This window comes from Nothoprocta perdicaria, unplaced genomic scaffold, assembly GCF_003342845.1.
Source record: "Nothoprocta perdicaria isolate Ctin4 unplaced genomic scaffold, notPer1 scaffold_8, whole genome shotgun sequence".
NCBI classification, from domain to species: Eukaryota; Metazoa; Chordata; class Aves; order Tinamiformes; family Tinamidae; genus Nothoprocta; species Nothoprocta perdicaria.
The window spans coordinates 8469426-8480730 of record NW_020456087.1 but is presented as its reverse complement, the minus strand read 5'-3'; the positions used below and the strand labels follow the sequence as shown (position 1 = coordinate 8480730).

Below are 11305 nucleotides of genomic sequence, written 5' to 3'. Positions count from 1 at the left end.
CCCGCCCCCAAGCGCCTCGGCCCCGCCGCCCGGCAGCGGGCGCCGCCTCGCGCCAGCGCGCGGGCCCGCCTAGGCCCGCCTGGGTCACCCGGGTCTAGCAGCAAGGAAGCAGCGAGGAGGAGGCAGAAAGACAAACCCGCCTGCTCCCTTGTCCTGCGCTGTGGCTTGGCCAAAATGAACTGAATTACACTGGAAATCAGGAAAAACAAACCAAAACAAAACCTGTGGCTCTTCAAGTTCTTCTGCCCAATCTGAACAGAGTTCAGTTCAGGTACCAGTAGGAAGAGTTACCGCATACCCTTCATCGGAGATTGCTGTCCTGCTTCTCCTGATCCTCTTTCCTGTTTCCAGTGTGAACCTGTCYGCCTCTTCTCACGTTCCCCTGGCAGCACCGTCTGGCCAGACAGGCCAAACCTAAGGTGCTAAAGTTACCCAACATCTTCAGTTAATTCTCCCTTCATCTCCCAAGTTTCATCCTTCTCCGCTTCAGTTCCGCACATCTTCTAACCYGCAAGGCCTTGACTTGCATTCCCTATGTTCATATTCAAGTAGCTGAACTGCAGGGCTCACCTCAACATACTCTCTAGCCATCTCTGGCCTCATTTCCAGTAGAATTTCCCTTCCTGAGCTTTCCACTGAAGGCTTTTCCCACATCTGCCCCACCTCAACCCTTTTGCTCCTGTATTCTCAGGCATCTCTACCCTTCTCCCAAGCCCTCCCTCTTCCAGATCCCCCTTCTCCTTTTGTGAAGCAAGCCCTTCCAAAATCCATCCCCCCMACACTCGTATCCTGCTCTTTGCTTCTCTTTCCTACTCTAATTCTACACTCCTGCAGACRGCTCCCTCTCCAACACCTGCCCCTTTCTCCGCTATCCGCTCTCCGTCCCAACCTCTGCTTCCCCCTCTCCACTCAGGTCTGTCCCCTCCACCGCTCTGCGCAGTGCCAGGCCCTCTTGCACAAGGGCCCATGTCCTTTGCCCCCTTCTTTCTCCCTCTCAACAGACAAGCAGAAATTAGGGCTAGTGCAGGAGCAGGGGGATGAACCCACCTTACCTGCACAGTGCCGAAAAAAAGAGGGCAGGTTCCAGCTGGGAAAGCACCTGAGGCTGCCCTGGGAAGAGCTTCCTGCTCCCCAAGCAGAGGAAAGGGACAGACCCCAGTGGAGACGGGCTGGACTACAGCTACCTCCTCCAGCCCTGAACATGCCTTGTACTTTAACCATGCAATAAATTAATTAGGCTAACCTAATTGTGRAGAGCATAGCAAGGCAATCAACTTACTTTTTCTTCTCTATCTTAAAATCTTAACTTTACAATTGAAATTCTGTGTGTTGTGATATTTAAGACATCCTCTTAATCTTAGATGGCTTTTTATATTTTATATAACCGCTAAGTGATTTTTTTTCCTGTCATGAACTATTGTAACTTTGGGAACAAAATCTTTGAAATTATGTTTTTAACAAAATAGAATTATTCTAATCACATTATGCATCCCAATGCAAGATTTCTAAGCCCAAGGAAATGCAGTAACTGATTTCATGGCAACTAGAGGGAGCCACAAGTTTCCTTTTTTRYAAAAAAAAATTTAAAAAAARRTATGTTGCTCTTTTGATCGCTGAAATGCTTTCTTTTGCATGTGAACATGCAAAATTCATCACCTTAGATTCTGCAGTACAAATGACAAGAGATATATGAACAGCAGCTAACCTGGCATTTTCATGCCCCAGGTCCATCCCATTTGACTTTGCACACACCCCGGGAAGCAAGGGGACTACAAAGGCTCTATCTTTGTTTTCATTTGTTTTTCAAGAATGTTGTTGCAGGAAGTGACCAAAAACAGGGTCAATTTTGCACTACTATCAGAAAAAAAATCCCTTAAAAAAATCTTACCTTTCTGATAATACTTGCCGTTGCAGAAAATACAGACTTTAGGAATTCCCCAATCTCAAGAACGTTCAAGCACAGAACTAGCTGATATATCCAACTGCCTTCTGTTTGTTCACAAGAAAAATAACGGTTTTACATTACATGCAAAATAAAAGTTTCACATTACATAAAGGTTTTACATTTATATTACAGAAGTCTTGTATAAATGTTTCAGTTTTTTAAAGTATTATAGTATGTATTATATGCATGTCATATAACGATATTGAAATTTATATATATATATACACACACACACACTTGAGATTGCAAATTAATAAACTTTACACTTACCATTACTTGGAAAGTAGCTCTGAATTTGTAAAGAGGCATCTGAGAAAGGCTTTTTGACATCAACTGGTAAATCAGCCGCTGAACTGTAGATTTCTTCCTCTGTATTTACTAGTGGAATCACTATTGCTTCGGACTGTTGGTCAGGGTTGTGCTCACTGTCTACATCTATATTTATTTCATGTTCCTCCATTGGTATTTTTTCTAGTAGTTTTCTTCCACTACCTATTCCTGCAAATAATGAAGTGAAAACATGTTTATTTTCAGACAATTCCACATTTTCCCTATATTTTTTACATGATAATAACCTCTGTTCAGAATTTGATTTTTCCCTCCCCTCTATTCCAAGCCAAAAACTGTAAWACAAACACTGTATTTCTTCCATATGACCACTTTCTTCTGAGGTTTTGATATCTGTCAAAGGGAGGTCACGGAGTAGCTAGGAAAGAAAGGCTAATTGGAAATGAATTATTGGGACACTTCATGTTTCCAACTCTGTCGATCAGTTAAACCTATCCAGCCTATCCAGGCTGAWTTTTTTGATGTTATTTTTATTAAAACCTAGTTGATCATTTTCATTTTCTGATTCATTACTTTTTTTGTTTTACATCAGTATCTATCAGAACTGGCTTTCTGATGCTGGGTCTTGTTCTGTATCACAGCATCCAACTGGCCTGACTCCTCCTGATGTTTCCAGTGCAAGGCTGGGCTCACTGTCACACCAGATCTTCTTGATGTCCAGACAATTATCTCTGCTGTTGATTTTGGCTCCTGAGCTTTTTCTTTTTCTCTTCTCTCTCTCTCAGATTCTTGCACATACATGCTGGGTTATTTTGTTCATTTTGCACTATTTCAGCTCTATCTATTTCAGATTTCATATAGGTAAATTTTCATTTCTGGTGGCTTAAGGTGCACATTTCTTCATTTGTCCTACTATGTTCTCTTTTTCTTTTTCTTCCCTTTTGGATCAGCTTCTGTAAGTAAATCCTGCTTACTAGAATAAAAATCTTGTACATGTAAATCTATTGTATTTTCAAATTTTAATTCTGATGGTAAATGTACAGAATCTTTGGAGACAAAGACATAAAAATATCTTTTCATATTGAATTTTGGCAGACTTCCACTACTCGTAGAAACTCTTCAGTACTGGAATAATTAAACATGTACCTACTATCTTTGAGATATTTCAGTTTTTCTAGGGTTTCAACACAAAATGTGTGAAGCATTGTTATCTGACTAATTTGGCAACATGTGCTGCCTTTTTTATTACTGTATTCATTACTTGGCACAGCTAGTGGGGAAAAGATTTCTGTCTTGGACTGCATCCATCTCTCTCTTCTGGCAGCCCATCACTACCTCTCTAATTTGCTTGTCCTTTGATTGCTGTATTTTTATTYCCTTGTGATATGTCAAAATCATTTTCTATCTGAGGGGTTTCTTCACTAAAATACTCGGCACTTTTTCTGCTTTCGTTTTTGGACTCTGAAAATTCATGACGCCTGCAAAATGATTAAGAGATGAAATGTCTCTGTTAACTTCCAGTAAGCCAGGCTTTCTTTTTGTATTTCTTGTGCCTGTGGGATCAAAGTTCTGAGATGGGCTAGAAGAAGAAARAATTGATCTGATGCAATTGATTCATGTCTCTGTTAATTATCACCTGTGTTCATACTAAAACTTAGAAAGCAATTATAGATTTTTTTATACCAACCTGACTGGCCATGTTTGCTTTCTGGCTCCCAACTTCTCTCTTCAGCTTCCGTGTTTTTCAAGAGAAAAGCCACAAGTTGGCTTTTGGATACCGAGGCTTGTTCTGAGCGGCAAGGTTCAAGTAGCTCCTCATTGTCACCCGCTGGGATGTTTGGAGATGATGCTGTGCTATCTGAGGCGCTTATGGTATCATTAAGAGTATGTAAACTTGCTGGTAGCATCCAAGGATTTGACATGCTACTGTTTGAGTCTATTGTTTCTGGTGCAAAATTTTCTTTATTGTCTTCATCTACCGCCACTTTAACTGATTCCTGTGATTCTTTGTCCATGTGAGATTCTTCCYGTTTTAAAGTCTGTATTTCTTCATTTTTATTTGCTTCCTCCTCTGTTTCTCTGTGTTGCTGGTCTTCTGTAACTGCATCTTTCTCAGCTTGCCCAAAACTTAGAACATCACTTAAATCCAAATTAAACCAGTTTGATTTGGATTCATAGCTGTCACTTTTCTGTTCTTCTTCTGGCAGTACTTCTGTAATTACTGTTTCATGTTCCTTATCAGAATATCCATCCCCGTGAGAAACATCATGGATCTGTGGACTGTTTTTTTCTGATGCTGGACCCTGAGCATTCTGATGTTGATCCACATCCTCTTTACCAAAATAGAGAAAGTCTGTCAGTCCACCCTGAAACCAACCCGAAGCTGTGGGCTCTTGCTCTTCCTTATCACTTAGTTCTTCCAAATCATTTTCAGCAGTTACTATTTTTCTGCCAATGTAAGTGTCTTCTTCTAAAGACGCAGTAACAGCTTCTGTGGTCTCCTCATCTTTCTTACTTTCTGTGGTGAACCATCCTGCAATACCAGGAACCATCCAACTAGATGGAGTCGGAAGGGGCTTTAATGGAAGTCTGGTTTGAGTTTGTGGCTGTTCAGCATCTTCTTTTCCATTCTCATTTTTGCTGAGCAACTTTTTGCTTGCAGACTCCTGACTGTGAGATTCCTTGGAATCATTTTCAGAAACTGATTCAAATCTTTCTTCCTTCTGCATGGAGTCTCTTAAATATTTTAGGARTTCATTTTCTTGTAGCTTTGATTCTTCATCAGATGATGAATATTCAGTTTCTTTATCCGGATCATGTAATACACTGTCTTTATTTTCRAAAATGTACTCATCTCCATCAAGACAGAGGAAATCAGTTTCCTAAAAGAACAATATTAAATGTTACTAAAGTGTTTTCTTTTGCAATTTTATATAGCACCATGTAATATGACATGTATGTCTTTATACTTTCTTCTTTCTCTGTGTAGTTGTTTCTGTATTTAACTTTATATGAAGGAATTTACATAGTTATGATATTGCTAATATTATTTATGGTTTATTAGATAAAACCTACCTTAGATTTTGAGAGGATGATAAACAAGTAGAAAAATAACAAAAGTATATTTGAATTATCTGAAAAAAAATGCAGTGATTCTTGAATTTCTAACTGGATATTGTATTTTTAATTGCTGTGAACTATTTAAGAAAATCTGATGATACTGGTTTACCTTAGTAGGCACTTCAACTTCCTCTGCAATAAAAACTTCTTCAACCTTCACCGCATCTTTTGGAAAATATCCAAAATCCTTTCCTTTCTGTAAAAATATAAAAGGAATGAAAACACTTAAAATATAATAAGTTTGTTAGGTGCTTACATGCTAGAAATGTAGGAACAAATGTGTTTACAGAACTGCCACAATCACTTCATTTTGTTTGGTCCAAGTGGCTTATTCTTCCTTCACAAGAGTGTTCTTTTTGTCAATTTAGAAAGCAGAGAGAAGTATATTAATCCATGCTGCTATTTTCTCTAGTATTTTTTTTTTTTTTTGAAAATTGTGTTTGCACAGACTCAAACCAGTAGCCTTAACACTGCTTCAAGTGAAGACAGTGTTTCATACACAGGTGGTCTCACCAGGTCTTACTAAAATCATCTACAAAGTTCCCATTGACTCAAGTGTGAGAAAAAAATCTTAATAAAAAATGAATCACTCTAAACTGCAAGAAGAATAGGATATGAAATCCAGGTGAGGTTGGCAACAGCTGAAGAGGAAATGGCAATGGAGATGGCAACATTACAAAAAATAAATAAATGATAATATCCAAAAGAATTATGCAAACACAAAAAAGGGTCAGTCTGACCCAGAAACCAATAAGTTGAAATCAGAGCATTGCATATAGTCCTAATGAAGCAAAACACCATGGACAGCAAGCTGAGATAAAAAAAAAAAAAAAAGACATCTCTCCATGTTTGATCTTTGGCCATCTTCGATGTTTTTTCTTTCTATAAAAAGATAATTATAGTGACCCATCTCCCATCGACAATGCTGAACCATGATTAGTTAATGTTGGAAAAGAAACAGAAGATCCCTCGAAGCAAGCAGATTACTGTCCTGCTATGATTATATATTTTAAATTATGTACATATGTCCTTCATATTGGAGTACTTACACTTCCTGCCCACAAATTTTCACTTTTCCTTGAAAGTTTGGAGTATACAATTATTTCTTCCCCTTCTTTGAAGTTAAGATACCGGCAGTCAGGCCCTAAGTAGTCTGCAGTGGCTTGAACTCTGCTCATGGCYGCTGGAATACACAGAAAGAAAGAAATAACTATAGCAGCCAAATTACCTTAATTCAGATGGATATTGAAGAAGACCGATTATATAATTACACTGAAATGTTTATTAATATTTTCACATGTACTTAATGATGATACCACTCCATTAAACGGGCAAGTGCAAAGTCACTGAAAATACAGAACGCAGAGAAAAAAAACTTCTCTTGCTTTATATTCTACTTACTACTGAGGAGAGGTGTAAATAACATTTACTACAAGGTGTAGAACTCCTGTCCTATATGGGCATTGGTTTTTGGTTGCTACTCAGGCAAGCTTTCAAGGCTGAAATTTCTCCAAAGAATTAGCAAGTTCAAGTATTAAAGGCAGATTTAAACGGCTAACAAATATTTCCCTGGCATATTTATAATTTTATATTTTACAAGTCCAGTAATTATTTCAGGTATTCTGTCCTCTATTTTAAATATATCAGTACTATAAAGAAGTTTAAGCATTATAAACTTTAAACCTTGTCAAAACCAAAGTTTCCAATTCAATCTGAATGCCTTTTAATTCTCTTTATACTCTGACTCCCCTAAAAAAAAASAATACTACAATGTGCCACAGTCAGTTTGGGGCCTGTTCCACAAAATTCCTGAAAGCCATCTGAGCATCCAGGACCTAGTAAAGTCAATCCTACTCCTCAGGAAAGAAAAGATCCATCAGTAGAGAAAGTCTAAGGTTTCTTTTAGAAACAACTTTCTYATGCAGAAAAACAAGCTGTCCTCTTCGAAAGTGTAACAATTCGAGTGCAAACCCAAAAGAGACAACTTTAAGAAGTTCTCAAGCTATGTATGTTATGGCAAGCCTCACAACAGTAATCCAATGGGTAAATTATTATTTATCCCTGCCCATTGGTGATTCAGTGGCCTGGCTGCCTCCTACAGAGCTGTTTACTTYGCACGAATTCCATAACTAGCTACTGCTCTTACCTCATGCTAAGGCAAAAAAATAAGCAAAAAGGATATATCAAAAGTGTCTTTCACAAGAAGGTTTAAAGAAAATCAAAATAGGTCATTTACTGTGGAAAAAATATTATGAACCTTATATAAACACAAGATATATTCCTTCTTTCTCAGTTGATAGGCTTTAATTTTTGCTTTCTGAAGCATTTTCCTATCTGTAAAAAATGAGCTAAAAATATTTTAAAGCTGCTTTATGCCGACTGTTTTGAGGAAACCTTATTTCCTATGAGGAAAACTATTTATTTGAGAGTATTTTTTACTGAACTTTGRTCTTTTATATACTTATACAACACAATCCAGCAAACAAGATCTTCCTTTTTATTAGAAAAAAAAAAGTCTGTCATTCAGAAGCTTAGCATATTGACAACAAAATGTATTTTCTGTGTGTACTTATGGCCTTCAATATTTCATCACTATTTTCAACATTATCATTTATAACAGCTATATATACACCATGATCTTTTAGAAAAACAGAAAATTAAAAAAAAAAACACATTTTTTACTTACTTTCACATTCCTGATCACCGCACCTCTTCCATTCTGAAAGTACCTTTCTACTCTGCAGATTTGTCAAAAATGAAATTACTAATAGCAAACTTCTCTGATCCAAGATCCTTGACATRTTAGAATAAAACTACAAACTACTGAAATTGTGAAAGTTCAGTCAACAAGAACATTCTACATTATTTTCTTAGTCTAAAAAAAAAAAAAAGTAAATTTATAATCCCATTGTGCTTCTCATCTGCTTAAACAGAAGTTCACTATGCTAGCTCTGCTAGCAATCTGCAAAGTCAGGTGTCCTGATTATATACATACGTTTAAAAATTAACTAAGTACCGAAAGCTAGACTAGTGTTTTGAATACAAAGACACCACTCCTGGTCACATCAAAGTTTAGGTTCCACCAGACACATTTTTTGSACTGCGCTTGTGAAAAACTTTGTTAGGAGAAATTCGACATGTCAGGTGTAATATTAGTATTTTTTTTTTCTGGATTATTAATGATTTTAACATGATTTTTTATTTTTTTTTTTAAAGAACATGCATGTGTTGATTTGCATGATAATCGGCATTTTTCTAGCTTTTTTTTTTTTTTTCTTAAGGTACTATATTTTGTGTATATATTTTGTTTATGTTTTAGACTGCGGGTGATGATTAGTATTTCAAAACTGAAACGTCTCCACGTGCTTCTCATGGAGGTTTCTCCACCAGCCCCACTTTCCCGTGGGGGGTACCTGCCCTGTGCTGTGCTTCACACCACCGCCCTGCACTCCTTCAACACCTGAACCCACCACCCCTGCTTAAGCACCAAGGGGCTGGGCTGCTGCTTTCCTTTCAAGCTCTCCCACAGGGAATAACCTCTGCTCTCCCTCCCTGATAGCGCGTCCCAGGAATGCGTGTTCCGTCCCAGGCAGGCAGCCCTGCCCTTCCCGAAGCTCYAGGCCTGACTCACACCCCATTCCTCCAACCGCCCCTTCCCATGGCCCACAGGGTATCGCACAGGAGAGCGCCCCCCGCTCCAAAATCCAGCACGCTGGACACCGCCGTTCCGCTGGATCTAGGAGGCAGCGAACAAATGCAGCTAGTGGAGGGGAGGACGCGGTGAGGAGAGGACACAGCAGCACGGCCTCCCGCTGCGGCTAGTGCTTTGGCTCCCGCCTTGGCCACACGAGCCCATAGCCAGACTGGCCTCTCCTCTGAGGTAATCTGACCTCAAGCTGTGTCACACACGCACGGAAAACACAGGACAGATCTACTCCCCTTGCTCTCCTTCCTAGCTTGGTTTGCCCCCTCCACAGCAAACATTTTCCTCTTCTTTTGCCCGAATCCTCTGGTGCTTCTGAGTGTCAGTGGCTCCTTCCCCTTCTCTGGGTCCTTTAGGTTTATCTGTAGCAAGGGAAGCAGGAGAAGGGGAATGACAGGCAGATAAAAAGTTAAAGAAACGTGACGAGAAGAAAACTAGAACAGGCATTTTTCTTCTTATTCCCGAGTCTCTGCAGATTAGAAAAAAAGAAAAAAAATGTTAAAATTAATTATATAAGGAATTTACACTGAGGGGACTCTATATATGCTAGGCACTGTACAACTACCAGGAAAAAAAGGGTATCCCGCCAAAATTAAAATCTGGTCAGAGACTTTCATAATGTTGCACAGAAGCCATGGGACAGAAAACTATCATTGGTCTGGCAAGATTAATGGTCAAATTTTGTAACATTAGTAACGTGGAGATGACCAGGTATTTGATACTTAAAATTAAGCAGTTCAGCACATTTACATAGGGAGACAAACTAAGAAACACAGACCTTGATATCTGCACCATGTGTTGACAAAAGTATTTGTCAAATTATCTCTGAACCTGCTTCTGACTTACATTTCATACAAAGGGCCCTTTGTGTTCAAATGCAAACTAATCCCAGTCTTTTTATGAAGATGCTCAGAATGCTGTAACTCATCATAAKAACTCCATTTAACTTAGGCCTGCAATTTTCAGGTTATTCTAGGCACTGTTCATTGTGTAGCTTAGTCTCAGGAGCCATTCATCTGATTGAACAGAGCTCACAACACTATCAAGCAAATTGTTATTTGTTCCTCTGCTGCAACTTCACCAATAAATCACATTTAGATCAAATATTCTTTTCTTCTGCAAGTCTCATACTTGTGGACATTATCAAGCGTAACTTCCAATCACCTTTGAACTGAAGTCAAAGATAAAGATTAATGGAGTTTATCATAGCTGGCTTCCAAAGGACAAAGTTGAAAACTTTACAGCAGATAGAGACTTTGCTTTATTTCTGTTTGACAGACAAAATTAGACATACTTCTGCAGAACTTAAATGTGAATACTATTATACATGCAAAGACAGAAAATACTAATGAAAAAGTAAGCTCTATTTCCAGYAGTTATCATCAGGATGAAACTATTAGCTTTTTATTGGGGATAAAATTCAAGTAGCTTTAACTACTGAGCTAGAAATTCAGAGAACACTTATAACATATTAAAATTCAAAGTAAAGTGAATGGTATGATTTAATCTTTTAAGACATGGTCCTGTATTGACACAAGGCATTACATTTCCTAGAATATTCATCATCTACATTAACTATAAGGACCCCAAAGCAACTGATAACTTTGCAAAGAGTTTTCCAAGTACATAAAAGTCAACATCCACTTTATATTAACAACAGTTACTGTGTAGCTATCTGCAGCTTTGGTTATGTCTACGAAAACACCAAAAGACTCCATTCAGAATTTAGTTATGTCTATGAAAACACTAAAAGACTCCATTCAGAATTTAAGGTTAACTGTGCAGAATTTCCCAGTAATATTTATAATTATAATATATATATAATTATAATTATATATAATTATATATAATTATAATTATATATAAATAATAGTGCTTTCTCATTAAAAAAGGAGTTACAAATACAGCAATTAACGGTGCATTTCTAGGAAACTATAGAACTTACAACTTAATTACTTTGATTCTATATACTTCCTAATTCTGAATGCATTGCATTCTACCATACAATAGAATGCTGTCACATATTAAAAATTGCCTCAAAACTTGTGGCAAAACAAATATATATAAATTTTAAATGAAACTGTTGAGGAAGATCTGAAAAGGCCAAATGATATCCTTTGAAGCACAAGTTTCTAACATGTAATTGCTCACATTGCCACTGTCACAGCATTTGCTCCCATCGAATACTTGCAGACTCGCAAACAACTTTACCAGTAGGGAAGCTGGTTTTACCAAAGATCCGCATCTTA

At 37.9% G+C, this 11305-nt stretch overlaps 1 protein-coding gene across 1 annotated transcript in view; it reads right to left on the bottom strand.

Annotated features, from left to right (window-relative positions):
• Positions 1-8233, bottom strand: part of MIA2 (MIA SH3 domain ER export factor 2) — a 34197-nt gene extending 25964 nt beyond the window's left edge. The window contains exons 1-6 of the mRNA XM_026051753.1: positions 8040-8233; positions 6403-6536; positions 5463-5549; positions 3921-5115; positions 2216-2443; positions 1889-1989 (exon numbers count right to left, since the gene is read on the bottom strand). Coding sequence (XP_025907538.1) covers positions 1889-1989; positions 2216-2443; positions 3921-5115; positions 5463-5549; positions 6403-6536; positions 8040-8154 — 1860 coding nt within the window. The 5' untranslated portion in view covers positions 8155-8233. The remainder of the gene's footprint in view (positions 1-1888; positions 1990-2215; positions 2444-3920; positions 5116-5462; positions 5550-6402; positions 6537-8039) is intronic.
• Between the last annotated feature and the right edge of the window lie 3072 nt (positions 8234-11305).